The following is a 21,709-nucleotide window of genomic DNA, read 5'->3' as shown; positions in this document are numbered from 1 at the left end:
AAAAAATTATATATCAATATTCCTATTAAATATTATTGTGAAAATCTTGTTAGTTATTACTCCCATCATTGCACTTATTTGTACATTCTATGTTGCCCAAAAAACACATTAATATGCAAATTAGATACAGTTTAGATACATTGTACATAATGGAAATACTTGTTTATGGCCATTTTACACACATTTTGCATAAAGAAAAATGGTTTTTAAAAATATCTTTCATAACATAGTTGAGAATCATCTTTATATAAAGTTTGGTATAAAAAAATGAAAATTGATTTCTGATTAAAACAAAAATCCCACTCTTTTTGACTTTTCATGTCTATTCATGTCTTTTTATTTTTTTTAAAAACAGTTTATAGATACATTGCACATAATGGAAAAACTCGTTTATGGCCATTTTACACACATTTTGCATAAAGAAAAATGGTTTTTAAAAATTTTCTTGTTTGTCTCTTTGTTCATTTATGTTGTTGTGTTTGCTTTTAAATTTAAAAAACAATATAAAAAGCCTAATAATAAAAAAGAAGGTTGTTACGTTACAAGTCATGACATACTATTTAAAAAGAAGAGAAAATGCGTGGCCTGAGTGTCCATTTGGGGCCACTGGATATGAGATATGACAGCCGTTCTCATACTACAGATACACTGAAGCCCCTCTTGATGCTTCAAACTGTATTAATTCATAATTTACTGTGCAAAAAGGGTAAAGGAAAGAGTGAATGTGCAAAAAAAAAAAAACAGGACTTTTTAAAGTCCCGATGTCCTCTACAGAGGCATAACATATTAATAAAATATCATTTTTCAAAAATTTTATTTTTCAAAATTTTTCTTATGCTCTAAAACAATGTAATCACATGACAAAATACTAAATTCACAAAAAAATCCTGGTAGTCAGGAGGAGATATATTCAAAAAGGTGGATGTATAATTAATGGCTGACATTAACGTGTGCCGAAGGAAGAGCGACAATCTGAGCAGATTTGATGAGACAGCGGGGTGTCTCGGGTGCCCGGGCCGGGCAGAGCGTCGCAGCCTCGGGCGTAGCCACAGGCGCTGAGCTGCTGTCCATATGGACCGAGCGCGACACAACGGAGAGATCTGGAGGCTCGCGCTCACGCTCTGGAGAGCGTGCTCCTGACACGAGATGTGAAGATAATTGTGGGTATTAGCAGTCCTTGTCCGTCATTGTGTCTTTGTTTTAAAGTTTTCTTTAGTGGTCACACTTTATGCGCGACTCAAAATCAGACCGAATCAATCATAAGTGAGATACTAATTCAAATTAATCTAAAGAACATGCTTCTTGAAGGTGTCAAATTGTGCATTTAAGGGAATCTTTGAAACGCAGCACTTTGACGCGCAGTGTGATGGTAGCTCGCGCCCGGGGCAACGATGGGAATTAGACACATTTTAAATTAATGACTAAAAAAAGCAAATCGCTGCAAGAGACGAAAAAAAAATATGACAGGCTTTCGAACAAGTAATGCGTTTTATGATTTAACTTGACGTTTCCTGCGACTCCTGCTAAAGTGCGATTGGCATGAAAGCAAACACGGATGTTTCTCTCATTTTTATGATGTTACTCGCATGAAGTAACTCTATGGTCAGTGATGCAATAAATATTAGTGGACAAGAGCTTTCTGCACTTTTGTATTCCTGGATGTTCTTGCACTTGATGGAGCAAAAAAAACAAACAGCTAAACGAATCCAATCCACCTTTGCGAAGAGGCAGGAGAGCAAGCACAGATGTTCATCTCTAATGTAATTCCCATTCAATTTCCTAAGTGCAGTCCCCAAGTGCAAACTAGTTTAGTGTTATGTTTAGCTTGCAAATTTCGTTTTAATAAATAATGAATGCATTAAAAACCTGGAGATCAATTGCGAGCTGAGAAATCAGAAAAAGCGAGCCGTAAGTGCCGCGTGCGTTTGCTGATTTGGACACTTTCCGTGTGTTTCAGTCTGGAAGTTTTAAAGCGCCCTTTGCATATTTTTAGGCTTTATCTGAAAACCTATTGAGCTCCCTACCTAGACAGCATATATTCAGCTGCTGACTCGGAACGCGCCGACTGCTGGGCGTTCATAAAGGACGCTTTCTGTATGATTCTGTATGAATAAGAACCCAGAGCCAACTCTTTTTCAAATTCGGTTTCATTTTAAATAAATAAATATTTGTATGACTTTCGGTTCCCTAAAGGGCTCTACAATGTGGACGAAACGTGACAGTGTAGTCCGATTTTCCGATCGAATGATTCTTACCAGCCGGTTCTTTTTAGTGAATCAAAAACCTAGAGCGCAATCAGTGTAGTCCGATTCCTGAACGAATGACTCTTATGAGTCGGTTCGTTTTAGTGCATCAAAGTGCAACCAGAGTATGACTTAAAATTATATTTTGTGAACCAGAAATGTTTATAAATCGGTCCTAGTGAATAAAGTAATGTAGGTTACTAATGCATCATGTCCGACTCCAAGAGGCCTAAAAGTTATGTTGTAATCAGTGATTATTTACACACAAAAAAAGGAATAGGTTTCTTCATTTTTTATATATATATTTATTTAAAGATGCTTTAGGCCTATTTAAAATATAGCTTGCCAACTATCTTACATTTGTCACTTCTAAAAAGTTGTTTAAATTGTCTTTGTAAATACCTTTTGCAACAATTGTTTTATATAATCTGTTCTGAGAAATGTGATGTATGATCGGACCATTTGAATGATGAGGCCATTAAATGCAATATTTTTTTCATAATATTTACTCTTTAACAGTACTCAAAGAATCGTGGAATAATGGAACTGTTAGGGAATCATTCAGATGAAACAGAAACAGTATCGTCAAATTCCCTAAGATTCCCACCCCTAAACACGCACGGGATGAATGCATTTGGCCATTGTGTCGCAATATAAGTGTTTTTAAAATGGCATATGACCTCTTTAATTCTGTTGTGCCCTGTCTGGCTGGTTTCAATATGACAATCTGCCCGGTTTGAACACCCTCTAAGAAGGCAGCTCAGTATCAATTTTGAGACACACTCCTCACTTGCTTCGCCATGGCTGTCCCGTACAAACCGATGCAAAAGACGCCCATTTGTCTCAGCTTAGCCCTTCTCCCAGTGAGCTTGTGCTGAAGGAGGAGAGAGGGAGGGAGCGGAGGCGAGGGGGCAGCACGCACATTAGTTTCAGCCATCTGGTAGCGGGACGTTGGATGATGTTTAAATCTGACTATAAAAGCGATGCTTGCGAAGGTGAACTGTAAAGCAACGATGCCGAGGAGCAAATTCAATTTCAGGGGGGTCCATTGCTCAGGCAATTTCATTATCCGACCGTATGCTGCAATCTGACAGAAGAGTGAAAAGCGCAGCGTTCCGCACCTCATTCTCTTATTGTCCATTTTGCCTGGACTCAAAATTAAACAAAATAATGTTGTAAAACGGTCTCTCCCCCGCTCACTTTCTCCTCGCTCTCATTTCTAATTAGATGTTCACGGCAGATTGATTCAGAACTGCGCAAAGCCCAATAAAGTGACGGGGGATTCTTCTGGAGGTTGTGCTGGGGATGTTAAAAGGTTAATTACCGAACCTTGCCCAGAATGGCCATCTGGATATGCACTCTCTCTCTATCCCTCGCTCCCTAAAACACACATGCGTGCATCTCCACACACACATCCGCTGTGCAAAAGCGCACTTTAAGACCACGTTCCTGAACCTTCTCACCCCAAACATATTTTCAATACCTGACCTTTTACCTGTGAGAAAGTAAGAAAATGGAAATAGAAAATTGGAAATACTAGACCTGATGCAAAGCACTTCATGGAGAGGAATACGCAGTTACTTAAGTTGTAAGGTTACTATAGGTTGTGAACATTTCGGGACAGGCTTTACTTAAAAATATATACATTTAATATCATTTATAAATTATATTTAATTGAAATGTTATATTGTGTAATATACAATTATATATGTGTAATTATTTTGTTATTCATTTTTATATAAATAACACAAATGATTTCAAAATGATTTGTTAAGTGTCTTTTAAAACGTCAAATTAAGTGTATTTCCGGACAGAGAATTTTTATGCACAATGTTTTGACTGTCATTCCACTAAAAGCAAAGATGCTGCCGTTTTCATACTAACATATAATTAGAGACTTTTTTTTCTTGGATGATAAAGGTGCACTGCTCCCTTGAGTCCCACCACACCAATCACACACACATAAGCTGATATTGCTGCAGGTGCCTGAGAACACTAATGCATCTGTCATGATAACAAGCTAAGAATAACATCTCTACGCCAAACACAGCCACAGATCCAGGAGAGGTGATTCAGTGATTTATGCAACATGGCCCAACACCTTATCCAAATGAGACGTGGGATATCATCCAGACAAATGGAGTATCAAACAAGAACTCCAGATCTGGCCCTGGATAAGATATGGGTGCATAAAAGTGCTTAAATGATATCGATGTCTATTTATGTGAGCCTGACTCAGTGGAGCTGCAAATAACAAAAAAAAGTGAAATACAACCAAAGTATGACCCTTAGTCCAAAGAGCTGTCATTGTATAAGCAAGAATAAAAAAAGGGGGGTAAACGTGTAATTCATATATTTTCGTAACTATTCATATTTATGCATGCATGGAATCATTTTTATTAAACTTATCATAAAGTGTTAGACACTTTTCCAAGTACGACAACTCTGCTAGTTCTGAATGAACTTGAAAAGCACCTCAGATTCCACAGCTGAGTGTAAATGTGAGCTGTATATGTGACAGGTAGAAGACTTGCCTGGCATTGGTGCAGTCGTTATAAAGCGCCTCGAAGTCTTTTCGGGTGATGAGTTTGCACCGGTTCACGCCCGGCTGAATGGCCCCAAGTCCGCGCAGGATCCGCACCTGCTCCACCGTGCACACCACCGGACATATATCCAGCCGCTTCAGCTTGGTGTAGACGGTGTGCAGTCCGCCGACCAGGTGCTTCAGGAACAGGTCGAACACCTGCGGGAGGCAGATGAGCTCCTGGCCGTCCAGGGTGAACGAGGCCACTTTCACCCCGTGCACCTCCACCATCTTACACTCGTTGTTGTGGACACCGCCGGGCCCGTTCCCGTTGGTGCTGCCGGCGCCGGTGCCGGTGATGAAAGAGTTGATCATGCTGCTGGTCAGTCGCGGGGACTCGGCCGGGCTGGAGTACAGAGAGTCGGGACGGAAGAGGCTGCTCGCGCCCCCGGGAGCGGAGGTCGGTGAAAGCACCGGAGGAGTTGCTGATACGGCCATAGTTTATGCGAAGTTTCCTCCTTTCCGTACTTTTGAGTCAAGCACACTTTGCTGGCTCCTCGTACTGTTTCGCGGCTTTCACTCGGTGTTTCTCATGCGGCTCCGGTAGCGACTGCTGATAGTCGGTAATGTGCAACTACCTTCCTCGCGAGTGAGATGGATAGAAGTGTATCGCACTCAGCGATTCAATTAGCCAGCCCACTAAAGGCTGGAGTGACAGCTCTCTCAGCCAATAAGCACCGCGATGGCACACGCCTTTAAATATTATTGGCCATTTGCCAGTGCTGGGCGGGGACTTGTGTTCTTACTCTCAAAAGCGAATACAACTTTTAAAGATTGCGCGCAGAGACAGATGATGATATATATATTATTTATATATATATATTATTTTCGTTTTCTTCCATAACCTTTTTTACTAAATCAGTTTTATTTCTAAACATAAGAATAGTGCGTGATATCTGCTAAATGAATGTAAATGTAAATGTAATTAAAAAATACATTTTCCTTGATATGATTTTTTATGTGAATGTACATTACTGATCCGGTAAGCTTTATAATATGTTTGTTAATAATGTCATAAAAGTTATTAAAATAAATGTCATAAAAAATTACCATAACAACACTTATTATTGTGGAACTATATTTGCAATCAATTGTGGCTTGTGGCCTATAATTGTGAATGTCAATAATGACAGTTGTAGTACTTATAATTTCACAATATTAGACTTCTTCAAACACATATATTTAACTTTAATATTGACATTAATATGAAATATGACAGCTGTTCATCACAGTCTGTCCTTCCATAACAGTGACCACCCATTCCAAACATAATGCAGCATCACCTTTTAATTTAACCCACAGTCTCCGCTGCAGTCTTAAAATTGCAGTACATCAACAAGCACAAGATTATCTTGAAGTAGACTTGAAAGATATGATGGAAAATATCATGCTTCATATTTTTGATCAAACTGATTTTTTAAAGATCCAGAACATCATTGCTATTAACTGTATAACGTGCAACACATAAAGGTAAACTAAGGTGAACTAACTTTACTGTCTAAGCTTTGAGTAAGCACATCTGTTGTTATATAACATTGCCTTTTAGGTAACTTATAAATGATAGAGTTCTGGATTTTAAACATTTGGCCTAATTTGAAGTGGCATGTGAATCTTGCTTAGAATTTCTAGTAGATCATAATTGTTATTTGTCATGTTGAGTTCTTGTACCATTCGTGTCATAAACCTGACAGCACTGATTCTTTTTTGTATGTCACTTCAAATGAACATCTTTTTTTTCTTAAACATATTTAAAAATGAATTCACGCCTTTTAGGTAACTTATAAATGATAGAGTTCTGGGTTTTAAACATTTGGCCTAATTTGAAGTGGCATGTGAATCTTGCTTAGAATTTCTAGTAGATCATAATTGTTATTTGTCATGTTGAGTTCTTGTACCATTCGTGTCATAAACCTGACAGCACTGATTCTTTTTTGTATGTCACTTCAAATGAACATCTTTTTTTTCTTAAACATATTTAAAAATGAATTCACTGATATTAACAGAAGAACAGACCCTCTTTAAAGATATAGGTTGATTTCAATAAAGAACAACGGTCTGTATAAAACAGTATGTTATAAAAGTTCTACAACATGTCTCTCTAATACTAATTTTTGAACAGCAACACATCTGATTCACGTTTTTTTCTTTCAATACTTTATCTTTGCTCTCATTATGAGCCATTTAGTGAGGCAAATGAGCACCTTTGTAAATGAGAATCTTTATACAGGTCAAAAAAAGTCGTTGTAAAATTAATGTAGGAATCATGCTTAACCTTTGAGCCCTTGCAACTTTTGTGGGAAGATTAATATTGTAATGAGTGCCTAAATGCCATGCAAATTTCTGCCAAGTACCTGCTGAAATTAAAAAGCTAGGTGGCAATCTAGAAAATTAGATACGTATTTTACCTAGCTTTCAATCGCACCTCAACCCTTAGTCTTCGTATTTAATCTTAATGAATACCTGATTAACATACCTGGCCCTGCAGGCACACATGCACCGCCCCCTCCAGCACCGCCCCAATGCTCTGTACGCATATTCACAACTTGTACACACATATGTAATGGATCTACATACCTACACTGGCATATGTTAATAGCAGTGTAAGCAGCATTACATATAAACACTGGTTTCAGTGTTAAGGAATGTAAGTCTTTTATCACCTGAGAAATCCACATTTTAACAAAATATATATCTGATAGGAATACTATTATAGTTTTTCTGAATTGCCAAATTCTCACTATAGCTTAAACCAATTTGTCGAATAAAGCACTCTTTCTGCTAAACCGTAAACACGCTCAGGCAGTTAAGTTCTATTTGCAAATCTCATGCACTCTTTTTGCAAAACTCTAAAGACATTCTCATTCACTTAAACACTTATCAAACTGTGATGCATTTGTGCTGCAAAATGCTAAACACAAGCGGCAAAAGTTAAACCCAACTAAAGCACAGTTGTCATCGTTTACACACAACGATTCAAAATTGTTCACATCACTCTAAAAAAATCTGGGCCAAAACAACCCAATAGCTGGGTTTGTCCCTTTTCAACCCAGCATTTTTTAGAGTGCACTTGTTTCTAATGATGTGATCAAACCAACTGTACAAAACATGAGCCACCTCAGAGTGCACAAGTGGCACAGGTGAGTGAATGATGATATGAACAATAGATGGAAACAATCTGAGAAGGAGAGGAGGAAGAGTACATGTAAGAAGTGGAGGATGAGGAGAGAAAGAGTAAGGTTTAGAGAGTGTTATCAAGGCTGGATCTGTCAGACCAGAGGGGTTTTTTCTCTTTGTCTAGCAAAAAAGACTAAATTAAAGTTTTTCTGAATTGCTAAAACACCTTTCTTGAAACCATCACTCATTTTCTCAAAACCTTAAACACAAATCCAAATACTCAAACTACATTTACGAAACTTCTGACTTTTCCATCAAAATCAAACAATTGCTGCAAAATCATTTCACTTGCACTCAAAATCAAACAGTGCTCTCAGATCACACACACATGAGTTACGTTTTTTTACGATCGCTATGACATTTTTTTCGATACTTCTAACAATTTTCCAATTAACACTTAACACAGTTAGCACAACATCCGTCTGTGTAGATTATACAATTAACAAATTTCTTGTTGCTTTGACACAAAATGCATAGTTAACACAAATTTCAAATGCTTGAACTTCTTTTACACACAAGCTCAACCAAGACCAAAACAATGTAATTTTCAAATGCGTTCATACTGTATGTCAGAACAGATAACATGTTGTTCTAAACCTAAGTTTATAGGCTAAAGTCAAAGTGAACAGCTGTTCATATTGTGAATTTGAAACACAAATATATCCCGTTTTTTATTCATTAATGAGAAACACCTTATTGCAAATATATAATGTTATGCAGCTATGCAAATCTATAAATTACAGCTGATTCCCATCTAGGAAACACACTCAGGTGTTAAGGTTCTTTCAATCACATGAACATACAGTATACTGTACAAGAGGACCTCTTTGGGCTGATCTTGTGTGGAAAAGTGCACTCCTGCATAAATGTGAGATTTTAGAAGACCTGCACGAAAGACTGCTGCCAGAGGTAGAAAGGGGACGGGTGGGAAACCACTTGTCAATATATGTGATCACATGAAACAATGTGGCATTGCAGTCACAAACTGGTTTAACACCCATCCGAGAATTATGTCCATTTTCCTTGCCCCTTACTGCACTTTCCTCAACCTCATTGAGGAGTTTTTCTCAACCTGGAGATAGAAGGTTTTTGACCAAATGTCCCTCCTGGATGCAATGAATGCTGCATGCCAAGACATCACAGCTGAACACTGCCAGGGGTGGATAAGGCATACCAAAAGATACCTTACCAAAGAAGAAGATAACAAGTGTGATGTGGAGGAGAACATGTGGCCGAATGCAGAAGACCAGGCAGATTAGAAGATTACTTTTTTATTTATTTTTTTATTCTTCTGTGTATCTTTTTCTGTTTGTATATTTTGTGCTTTCATATAATAAATTGCAACTGTATTGCACATTTTTGTTATCTTGCAGTAATGTCCTGTTGCAAATAAAGCCTTTACTTCAGTAATTCTGTCTCTGTCTTCTTTTTTCATAAACCGTACATTCTATAAAGCTACTCTGAGAAGGGTCATTCATTTTTTGTATTGAATTTTTGTAGCAAAAGAAACAAAATGCATGCATTTACCAAACCCAATTAAACAAAAATGTAGAGAGTCTTCAAAAAAAACTGCAAAACACAATTTATGACCAATACAATATAGTATTGTATAAGGGCAGATCTGACAAAGTTAACATTCCGTCTGATGTTATTGTTTTTATGATATTGTGCTATGATTGACTAAATGTTCCTGTTGGAAGAGAACATATGTTAGTGTATGTATTTAGTGTTAGTGTAGTGTATTGTGTTAGTGTATTATTGTAATTTGAAAATTAGTGTTGGAGTTTAGTTTGCAATGTGTGATTTTGAGCATGAAATGAACTGTTTTGTCAATTGTGTGTTGTAGGTGTGTTGGTGCGTTAAGAGTTTAGGAAAATTGATAGAAGTATTGAAAAAATTGTCATAGCAATTGTAAAAAACTGTAATAAAATAAACACTACAGAGCATTCATTAGACATTACAGAGAAAAATAGAGAACACGCAGCATCCAGAACATTACAGAAAAAATGTATATTGTATTGAGTAAACAATTTTGTAATTCTGTAAAAAAGTATAGTAATTGCAACTGAGTAAGGTGAATATATTGTATAGGCCTACTGTATGTACTGCAATAACAGTATTGTGCTGAATTTTGACTAGTACTGAATGTTTGTATATATTCAGCACTTGGATACTGCAAAAATACTGCAGTCCAACTGCAAAGGCCAAAAAGGTCCAATAAAACTCTAAATGAATAGCATGTTACAGTACACTCAAATACTGTAAGTTGTGCAATTGTAAAATCAGGGTCAATGAGAGATTCATTCTGTCTCAGCATCATGTCATTGTGCTTGAGTCCGGCCTGAGGACTTTGTCCACATCACAAGTAATGTTGTCTTTTTTGCTAGACAAATAGAAAAAACCCTCTGGTCTGACAGATCCAGCCTTGATAACACTCTTTACAGCAAGCCTTACTCTTTCTCTCCTCATCCTCCACTTCTTACATGTACGCTTCCTCCTCTTCTTCTCAGATTGTTTCCATCTATTGTTCATATCATCATTCACTCACCTGTGCCACTTTTGCACTCTGAGCTGGCTCATGTTTTTTACAGTTGGTTTGATCTCATCATTAGAAACAAGTGTGAACAATTTAGAATCGTTGTGTGTAAATGATGACAACTGTGCTTTAGTTGGGTTTAACTTTTGCCGCTTGTGTTTAGCATTTTGCAGTACAAATGCATCACAGTTTGATAAGTGTTTAAGTGAATGAGAATGTGTTTAGAGTTTTGCAAAAAGAGTGCATGAGATTTGCAAATAGAGCTTAACTGCCTGAACGTGTTTAAGGTTTAGCAGAAAGAGTGCTTTATTCGACAAATTAGTTTAAGCTATAGTGAGAATTGGTTCAGAGATTGGGGTTTAGTATTTTAGCAATTCAGAAATGATGCTGAGAAAGAATGAATCTCTCATTGACCCTGATTTTACAACTGCACAACTTACAGTATTTGAGTGTACTGTAACATGCTATTCATTAAGAGTTTTATTTGACCTTTTGGCCTTTGCAGTTGGACTGCAGTATTTTTGCAGTATCCAAGTGCTGAATATATACAAACATTCAGTAATATTCAATATTCGGCACAATACTATTTCACTATTTCACAATACTTCTTGCAGTACATACAGTAGGCCTATTCAATATATTCACCTTACTCCGTTGCAGTTACTATACTTTTTTACAGAATTGCAAAATTGTTTACTCGATACAATATAAATGTTACTGTAATGTTCTGGATGCTGTGTTCTCTATTTTTCTCTGTAGTGTCTAATGAATGCTCTGTAGTGTTTATTTTATTGACTCATGTGTCTGTGATCTGAGAGCACTGTTTGATTTTGAGTGCAAGTGAAATGGTTTTGCAGTGATTGTTTGATTTTGATGGAAGAGTCAGTGATTTCGTGTTAGTTTGAGCATTTGGATTTGTGTTTAAGGTTTTGAGAAAATGAGTGATCGTTTCAAGAAATGTGTTTTAGAAATTCAGAAAAACTGTAAAGTAATTAATAGTATCAAATAAGAGAAGATAAACAATTACAATGCATAGAGAAAAGACAAAGTAAGAAGGAGAATAGTCCTAATGAGAGGCACTGAGAGCTGGGAGGAAGATGAATACTGGAAGAGAAGAGGTTAGACAAGATGAGAAGAGATGAGCCAAGAAGATACAAGCTAAGCAAAGAGAAGAAGAGACCAGCAGATAAGAGAAGAGACGAGACAAAACAAGACAAGAAAAGACCAGATGAGCATAGAGGAGACTAGATGAGGCCAGGGGAGACAAATCAAGAAGAGATGCGAGACAAGACAAGAAGAGACAAACCTAGCCTAGAAGACACGAGAAATGACAAGTTGAGCATAGAAAAGAGGAAACGAAATGATGACACAAGACGTGAGAGAAGATGATATACTTGAAGAGAAGAGACAAAACAAGAAGAGAGGAGCAGAGAGGAGATGAGACAAAACAAGAGAAAACAAGAAAAGAAAAGACAAGGTGAGCATAGAAGAGACAAGATAAGGTAAGTTTATGAGACAGTTTGAGAAGAGATGAGATAATAAAAGACACACTGAGCATAAAAAGACAATATCAGAAGCACTGAGAATAGAAGAGACGAGATGAGACAAAACAAGATGAGGCCAGGTGAGACGAGTCAAGAGGAGATGAGACAAAAATAAGTAAAGAAAAGACAAGCCGAGGATGGAAGAGTCAAAATGAGGTAAGACGAGATGAGACCAGGTGAGACAAATTGAGAAGATATGAGACAAAATAAGTCAAGAAAAGACAAGCTGAGCATGGAAGAGTCAAAATGAGGTAAGACGAGATGAGGCCAGGTGAGACAAATTGAGAAGAGACAAGCTAAACTACAAGTTGAGCATAGAAAAGTGGAAAGAAATGACGACACAAGAGCAAATGGATAGCGAAGAGACAAAGTGAGAGGGGAGGAGCCAAACAATGAGAGAAGATGATATAGGCTACTTGAAGAAAAGAAACAAAACAAGAAGAGAGGAGCAGAGACGAAACAATACAAGACCAGATAAGACATGCTGAGCATAGAAGAGAGAAGACGAGGCAAGACAAGATGAGGCCAGGTGAGACCAGTCGAGAAGAGATGAGACAAGACGAGACAAGCTGAGCATAGAAAAGTGGAGAAGAGTTGAGCATAGAAGAAAGGAGACAAAATGAGGACACAAGATATGTAGTGATAACTATGGATCGAGATGAGATAAAGTGAAAGGGGAGGAGTCATACTCTGAGGGAAGATGATATAAGAGACAAAACAAGAAGAGACAAGCAAAAAAGAAAAAAAGATGGGACACAACATGAAAGGACAAGCTGAACATAGAAGAGACAAGACAAGGCAAGATGAGACGAGATAAGAGCAGGTGAGACAAGTCGAGAAGATGAGCATAGAAGAGAACAGATGAGACAACGAGATGAGGTGAGACAAGACAAAATGACAAGAGATGAGACATAGAAAAGGGACTAAACAAACGGTTTAAAAAAAAAAAGCTAAGAAAAGAAACAAAGAAATTAAATGTGTGAAGAGATAACAATGGATAATGACGAGACAAAATGAGAGGGAGAGGAGCCATTCAATGAGAATTAATGAGAGAAGAAGACATACTAAAAGGGAACAGACGAAACAAGAAGAGACGACTGGGGAAAAGTAGAGAAGAGAAAGGACGAGACAAGTAAAGAGACGTTGAGCATAGACGAGACGAGATGAGGTGAAATAAGGCAAGACGAGACAAGATGAGGCAAGCGGGGCATTGAAAAGATGAGACCACACAAAACGAGACCAGCTGAGCATAAATGATAAGACATGAGTCGAAACCAGAAGAGGCAAGTTGACCATAGAAGAAAAGAGATGAGTGAAGATCAGAAGAGACAAGTTGAGCATAGAAAAGAAATGTAGAGATGAGACATGTGAAGAAACAAAGTAAAAGGGACATGAGTCATATAATGAGATACAAAGACAGAAAACAGAACCTATAGATGAAATAAGAAGAGACCAGTAAGGAAAAGAGGGGAAGAGTATGGAAACAAGAGAAGTTGAGGATAGAAGAGACTAGATGAGGCAAGATGAGAGAAGACAAGTCCAGGTGAGACAAGCTGAGCATAGAAGAGAATAGATGAATGAGACAAAGTGAGACAGACCAAGAGAGTTCATGTTTGAGACAGAGGGAATGACTGGTTGTGTTTTAATAGCATCAGTCTGTCTCTCTCGTGTAAAATATTACACTGAGGCCAAAAGCAGATCAGCAACCCCTCTTGGTGTAATGAAGTGTTTCTGCATTCATTTCCACCTTACGCAAATCAATAACAACAATAAATTACAACTGATTTTAATTGAATGTTGTTTCTAATTTTACTGTCACTCGTGATAAATATTTATGTCTATTACAGCATTTTAAATTCATTACACTCCCACATCTTTTTCACTCAACAGATTGCTACATACATCAGCAGTTCAGCAATCCATTTGCTCTGTGACACGTGCCAAAAAGTTGCCTGACTCTTAATTTAGGGTAAAATATCACCCTTTAATACTACTTAAGAATAGACAAGCTGTCGCTTAAATATGCTCAACGTACTTAATTTCTCAGAGAAAGCCACCACAGATGATTTAAGGACACTCTTCTCACACTTGCTGCCAAATCATGGGTGACTGGACCTTTTTGTGAGAGCCTCGTGTTTTCGAAGACACAACGACTGTGTGTATGGTACTGTCCATCAACAAAAATTACTCTGGGAGAAAAGTGGCCAAAGGAGGTTAACTGTTTCGGTCACACCAGACTGAAATGTGTTATTTCATTTTTCAACTCCTGGGCAGTGCTGCCTTCAGCACTTTGAATGAGTGGTGTGGACTTATGATAATGGACAGCGTTACGTAGAAAGGTCCTGTTGTGCTGTAAAGTGCCGGTTGGATTCTCAAGGTGACCTGATTCATTTAATAAAATGCTTCTTGGCTGAAGCTCACAAAAATAGTTACGTTTTCTATTAAGATTTATTTGTATTGATTTTTATATTATAATATTTTTTATAATAATTATGACTTTAATTAGATTTTAATTGCAAAGATTTTTTTCATCTTATTTGAAGGGACAGTTCACCGCAAAATAAAAATGAAAATTCTGTCATCATTTACTCACCCTCATGTCATTGCAAACCTGTATGACTTTCTTTCTTCTGTTGAATACAAAACAAGATATCTTGAGATATGTCTCAGTGTTTTTCATCCATACAGTGGAAGTCAATAGCAACTTTTCAACATTTCTCAAAATGTCTTATTTCACATGTTCACCCTTACGTCTAATCTGATAGCAAATAGTAAGCATATTTTTGCGTGCTGTCCTGGGGGAGGGCTCCGAGCCTGGAATATAGCCCGAACAAAGGGACCTCCCCCTATCCCTAATATGGGATGTAAATAGATTAGGAGTGAGGAGTTGGGGTGGAGGAGGGATGCCGGAAAACTGTCGTAGGACAGAGACAGGTAGGCTGCATATACAGTGGGTACGGAAAGTATTCAGACCCCCTTACATTTTTCACTCTTTGTTATATTGCAGCCATTTGCTAAAATCATTTAAGTTAATTTTTTTTCCTCATTAATGTACACACAGCACCCCATATTGGCAGAAAAACACAGAATTGTTGACATTTTTGCAGATTTATTAAAAAAGAAAAACTGAAATATCACATGGTCCTAAGTATTCAGACCCTTTGCTCAGTATTTAGTAGAAGCACCCTTTTGATCTAATACAGCCATGAGTCTTTTTGGGAAAGATGCAACAAGTTTTTCACACCTGGATTTGGGGATCCTCTGCCATTCCTCCTTGCAGATCCTCTCCAGTTCTGTCAGGTTGGATGGTAAACATTGGTGGACAGCCATTTTTAGGTCTCTCCAGAGATGCTCAATTGGGTTTAAGTCAGGGCCCTGGCTGGGCCATTCAAGAACAGTCACAGAGTTGTTGTGAAGCCACTCCTTCGTTATTTTAGCTGTGTACTTAGGGTCATTGTCTTGTTGGAAGATAAACCTTCGGCCCAGTCTGAGGTCCTGAGCACTCTGGAGAAGGTTTTCGTCCAGGATATCCCAGTACTTGGCCGGCCGGATGGCCAGCTCTAGGAAGGGTTCTGGTCATCCCAAACGTCTTCTATTTAAGGAATGGAGGCCACTGTGCTCTTGGGAACCTTAAGTGCAGCAGACATTTTTTGTAGCCTTGGCCAGATCTGTGCCTTGCCACAATTCTGTCTCTGAGCTCTTCAGGCAGTTCCTTTGAGCTCATGATTCTCATTTGCTCTGACATGCACTGTGAGCTGTAAGGTCTTATATAGACAGGTGTGTAGCTTTCCTAATCAAGTCCAATCAGTATAATCAAACATAGCTGGACTCAAATGAAGGTGTAGAACCATCTCAAGGATGATCAGAAGAAATGGACAGCACCTGAGTTAAATATATGAGTGTCACAGCAAAGGGTCTGAATACTTAGGAACATGTGATATTTCAGTTTTTCTTTTTTAATAAATCTGCAAAAATGTCAACAATTCTGTGTTTTTCTGTCAATATGGGGTGCTGTGTGTACATTAATGAGGGAAAAAAATAACTTAAATGATTTTAGCAAATGGCTGCAATATAACAAAGAGTGAAACATTTAAGGGGGTCTGAATACTTTCCGTACCCACTGTATGTACGTATTGTGCTAGTTAGGATGGTTAGCTAAACAAGTTACACCTGTGCCAAATTGGTTGATTATCTGATCATGCTCCTCCTGAACCTTGTTAATAAAACATAATTTCACGAGTTCACTCTTACATCTAATCTGATAGCAAATAGTAAGCATATTTATAACCAGAACCCAGAGAACTCCCCGAAAGAAGCTTTTTTAGTTGCCCCCCCAAAATATGCGTGCTGTGAAGAGATATGGGTTAAAATTTGCAAAGAAAAAGGGGGCAGGGCGACCTGGAGAGCCCATGCAGTGCTCAACGGGAGCTGTGGCATGCAGCGTCGGACTTGCGAGCCCTACATGCCGCTAGAAGAGGAGCATGATGGCAGATATCAAATGAGGGACTTTCGCTGCGTCTGAAGGGAGCTGCGGCTCTGCTGCACTGGAAGGGAGAGTCCTTCTTGCAGCTGAATACGAGGCGCGGTTTGACGCGTCGGATGGAGGGCTCTCAAAGCAACCGAAGGGAGCTTTCAGCTCTGCTGCACCAGGAGGGAGAGCCCCGTCCACCACCAAGTATGCAGCGTAACTCAAATGACAGACAGAGGACTCACACTGCGACCAAAGGGAGCCTCAGCTCTGCTGCACCGGAAGGGAGAGCCCCATCCGAAGCTAAAATAGGCAAGGAGGTTCGAAACGACTGATGGAGGGACTCTCGCTGCGTCCGAAGTGAGCTGCAGCTCTGTTGCACTGGGAGGGAGATCCCCGTCCGCCCCCGAGTAAGCTGCGTAACTCAAAACGACAGATGGAGGGTTCACCCTGGGACTGAAGGGAGCCGTGGATCTGCTGCACTGGACGGGGGAGCCCCATCTGATGCTGAATAAGCAAGGAGACGCGACTGATGGAGGGACTCTCGGCCCTGCCCTACTGCACTGGAAGGGAGAGCCTCGTCTGATGCTAAACAAGCAAGAAAAACCAAAGGGAGTGGTGGAGGGACTCTCGCTGTGTCCGAAGGGAGCTACGGCTCTGCTGCACCGGAAGGGAGCGTCCCCCTTTTCGGCTGAATGCGAGGCATGGTTTGATGCCTCGGATGGAGGGCCCTCACTGCGACCGAAGGGGGCCTGCGGCTCTGCTGCACCGGGATGGAGTGCCCCGTCCGCCGCCGAGTACGCAGTGTAACTCAGAATGACAGATGGAAGACTCACACTGCGACCGAATGAGAGCCCCCATCCGGTGCTGAATAAGCAATGAGATTCGAACCGATGGCTGGAGGGCTCTTACTGCGACCAAAAGAAGCTGTGACTTACTGCATTGGAAAGGAGAGCCTCCGATTACCCAAGTAAAGAAAGTGATTTAAAAGAGAGTTTTTTTTAACTGATCAGGGCTACATGGGCTTCTTTTATGTGGAGATGATTATACCTTATGTAGCTTTTTAAAAGCATCTGATGACCATCAAACAAGGGCCTGTTTCTGATTCTGTGAGAGGCCTTTTTTTTAGCTGCTGTATTTGCTGCCCCTATGCAAAATGTGTGGCTGGGAAAATTTTCTACGGGTAAGCCTGATTGAGCGAGGATCAGTTTTAAGTGTTTTTGGAACCAAAAACGTGTAACGGGGTGGTTAGAGTCATCTAATGAAGAGAGGGTCCAGTGCGGATTTAGACTGAGCGTTCCTGAGTTGGAAATAAGAAAAGAAAGCCTGATAAGGTTGAATTGGAGATGGGAGGTTAAAAATGTATATGTAGTGGCCTTTTCTTTCTTGGTCTGTCTTACTTTGCTTAATGAAGTAAGCGATAGTTTCAATATCAAGTATGGATAAATCAGAGATGGTCGGATGGAGTTTGGGGTAGAATTTAGAGGTTATTGCTATTTTGGAGCATCTCAGAAAACCGAAGAAAGCCAATAAAAACATGGCATCGAGGGTACGAGCGGTATGGATTGAATGGTACCCTGTGCTGAGATTTTGCATGCATTTTATAAGGATGTCCAGAGTTATAGGTTGTCTGGAATCCAGGCTTGATGGTTGAGAGCGCTGAATTCTTTTGATTTGAACAGAAGTTTGAGAATTATTTATTTCGGGGGAGGGGAAGCCGTAGATTAGTTTGTGAAAAAATTTAACGCCAATTAAGTAACCTTTAATAGACCCGGCTTGGAGGTTCTTCACGGAATTGAGGTACGAAATATGAGTTGTGAGGAGAGAAAAATCGGGAAATGGCAGGTTACAGGAGAGGTAAAAAGCTTTGAAACATCTCCAAGCTGTAAGATATGAATGGATAGTTCTGGGTGAAATTGCTTGGAGGATAGAGTCGAATGACGAGTCGAAGAGAGGTTTTAAGGGATGAGTTATGGGAATATGTGTTGCGAATAGTGAGGTACTGGGGTTGGTGATGGGTCTGCCTCCGGAGCCAGCGCTCTGAATTTCTGAAACATAAAATGAGAGAGAGAATCAGCAATTTGATTTTTGGATCCGGGAATGTGTTGAGTGGCATGAGAGCGAGGGAATGAGAACGGCCTTTATTTATGCAGTGAACGGTCGCTTCATGTCGCAGTACACTAAGATTCTGCTTGACATCCAATTTTTCCCCATAAAAAGGCAGCGACAACTAGAGGGTAGAGTTCGAACAGTGCTGAGGACTGGGGAGAGTCAAGCATCTGGGGGGGGCATAGAGACACGAACCAACGCCCTTGGACTGAATCCAGGTTAATGCCCAGAAATTCGATGAATTGGGTTGGTCCTAAAGATTTCTCCTGCACGATGGGGATTCCTAGCTCCGCTAAAATTCTTTGAACTGTTGTGATATTTTCAGCTGGGATGGCATTGGGAGGAGATGTGATAAGAATGTCGTCGAGCAGGTGGATTAGGTGAGGAATTGAATGGTTGTTAGACAGAATCCAGCAGATTGCTTCTGATAGCATGTCAAAATTTTTTGGGCTACTTTTGCATCTGAAGGTTAGGCGTACTGAGAAATAAAACCTCCCGCGCCAGCGGATCCCAAATAAATGCCATGAATCTGGGTGGATAGGCATCACTTTGAAGGCAGAAGTGATGTCTACTTTAGCCAGCCACGCACCGCGACCTGCAGAGAATATTCCTCAAGGGGTAAGTTTTTTACAACGGGGGATTTGAAAACGGGGAATTACATTGAGCTGATAGATTGATTATCAGACGCTTTTTTCACAAAAATGTCCTGGTAGCCACTCCGATAGGGCTGATGCAAAAAATGTAAAAGGGGGGAGTATCGAAAGGCCCGATCATAAAACCTGACTCGACTTCTTTTTTGATTAGATTATCTACTGTATCTGGATCTGCGAGTGTGGATTGGAGATTGTTGCAAATTATGTTCTGTGAAAGTGGGCATGTAGTGCCGGGATTAAAGCCCTGTTTGAGGCCAGACAATAGATAAGTAGTTTCTAGATTTTTTATTGGTAGCTTTCATAACTGGGCATACTGTGCATGGGCATGAGCCCCGCCACAATAAATACAGACATGGAGAAACTTGCATTGCTGTCTCACACATCTTCCTCTGTTGAAATTTCCGCAAACCTGCTGGTTGTTGGAGAATGAGATAGCTTCTCTCCTAGATTTCGATATTGGATTCGTAGTTGCAGAACAGGGTACGTAGGTGGTTGATTTGACTTGCGTCAGTTCTGGGCCGGGCATTATAGCGGGATTAATTTGGGGCATGAGATACTGACCTGCAGACTGTGCAAGATATTCCGACAACTGAAAAATACTCTGTTGTGGAGGTCAGAGTCCACTGCGCTCCAATTGGGGCACTGATTCCACTGAGCAACACGCACCGCCCATTTGACTGAAAATAATTTATGCTACGTGTAGAACTGGGTTCCGCCATAAGACAGCGCGAGTTCCGCGACTATAGCCACATAATCATTTAGTTTGCGCCGTCTATGGGGAAAGCTGAGCAAACTATTTCCATGTAGCGGCCAAATGTGAATTCGGAAAATGAAAGGGGGCGGGATGAATTGGGAGTTGAATTTTTTAATGTTACGGAGAAATCTCCGCAATCTATTTGTCGATGAGATTCGGCGGGAGGTAGCAAAGAGAGGAGAAATGAGAGATCAACGTCTGCACCTGCGAGAATCTGAGATTTGATGGTATTAGGCACAGGAGGTGGTTCCAGAGTGGCAGCATTCGGTGGGGTAGGTAGAGGGGCTGCTGTGAATAAAGTGTACTGAGGTTTAGCTTGGATAGAAGGGTTAGAAGGAAGATAAGGAGGAGCCGTAACCATTTGCGGAGGCAGCCTCACACACAGATTAGCCCCTGGTGCTTGGGGAAGCCCGTAGGAATAGGTAGAAGGAAATGAGGGAGGAGGCCAGTAAGCTTGCGTTGCTGGCTGATGATGCCCTACTTGGACATCTGCAGCGGGGTCTGCTGGCCATTGATAGGGAAAAGGAATAGCGGAAGGGTAAAAGTAAGGTGGCTGAGCTTGAACGGCTAGCGGAGGCAGCCTCATGCTAGCGTCTGCAGCCGGTGGTAGAGTGGGAAGGATAGGAGGTTGGAAAGTCATGCCAGTGGGCGATGCTGCGTGCGGCATGGTAACTGAAGGCCATGCAGTGATTGGTTGAGAAGAGGAGGGAGGCAGTGCAGTGTGAGGAGCGGCCGAGTCTGGGGCGCGGCCCAGGCTTGCTGACGGCCTGCTACGTCCTGACACTCGAGGGGAGTCGGAACTTGATCTGGAAGAAGACAACATTAGAGAGACATGATAACTTTAAGTCTTGTGGGCTTTAGTTACCTTTTTGGAGGTGGGTGAATTAGTATTTTCCAGAGAGATGTAAAGATCGTAAAGTTGAGCGTTGCTAATTTTTCGAGAAAACTTAACTTCAGAGTTTGACAGCGCTTGTCTCAATCCTGCGACGGTCCATTTTCCAATGGGAGGGATGGATGGTGAAGCTGAGGTGTAAGAAAATGTTGGGAATTGATTGAACGGAGACTTTGTGGCTTAGGTGCGCGAGTAGCGGGCCTTGTGGGCCTCCACCCGTGAGCCGAGACCTGGGGCTCGGCAGTGAATCCAGGCCGAGGAGGAAGCGCCTTAGAGCCGGCAGAAGGAGGTGCCTTAGAGCCGTTGGCTTGAGAAGAAGGTACCTTTGAGCTGGTGGCTTGCAGTGGAGCGTCCAGCTCATTGTCAAACAGGAAGAGCTCAAGTTCAAACATTTTTTGGCAGTCGAATCGTTGGACAGAGGCAGGTAGGCTACATATATATACGCATTGTGCTAGTTAGGATGGTTAGCTAAACGAGTTACACCTGTGCCAAATTGGTTGATTATCACATTGAGATTTGTTATATAATGTCACAATGCAATGCACAATATTTTAAACAAAATATTGATTGATTGAGCGATTGATTGATTGATTGTACTTGTTTGCTTGGGGGGTTTTATGCATGCTTTTGAGGTCAAATAAAACCCAGATATATTCTTGATAAGGTTTTGATTAAAAAAAGATTTAGAAAGATAAAATGATACCGCAATAATTGTGGCATGACAATGAACGTATAAGTTTACACGCATTTGT

At 40.2% G+C, this 21,709-nt stretch overlaps 1 protein-coding gene across 2 annotated transcripts in view; it reads right to left on the bottom strand.

Annotated features, from left to right (window-relative positions):
• LOC107587233 (dachshund homolog 2) overlaps positions 1–5,454 on the bottom strand; it is a 169,267-nt gene extending 163,813 nt beyond the window's left edge. For both annotated transcript variants that reach the window (XM_016274936.1, XM_016274937.1), the window contains exon 1: positions 4,778–5,454. In XM_016274936.1, the coding sequence (XP_016130422.1) occupies positions 4,778–5,265 (488 nt within the window). In that variant the 5' untranslated portion in view covers positions 5,266–5,454. The remainder of the gene's footprint in view (positions 1–4,777) is intronic.
• Between the last annotated feature and the right edge of the window lie 16,255 nt (positions 5,455–21,709).

The sequence above is a fragment of the Sinocyclocheilus grahami genome, unplaced genomic scaffold, assembly GCF_001515645.1.
Source record: "Sinocyclocheilus grahami isolate Dianchi unplaced genomic scaffold, SAMN03320097.WGS_v1.1 scaffold91.1, whole genome shotgun sequence".
In the NCBI taxonomy this organism is placed as follows: Eukaryota; Metazoa; Chordata; class Actinopteri; order Cypriniformes; family Cyprinidae; genus Sinocyclocheilus; species Sinocyclocheilus grahami.
The sequence above is the reverse complement of the archived record's forward strand: the minus strand, read 5'-3'. Positions and strand labels throughout refer to the sequence as shown.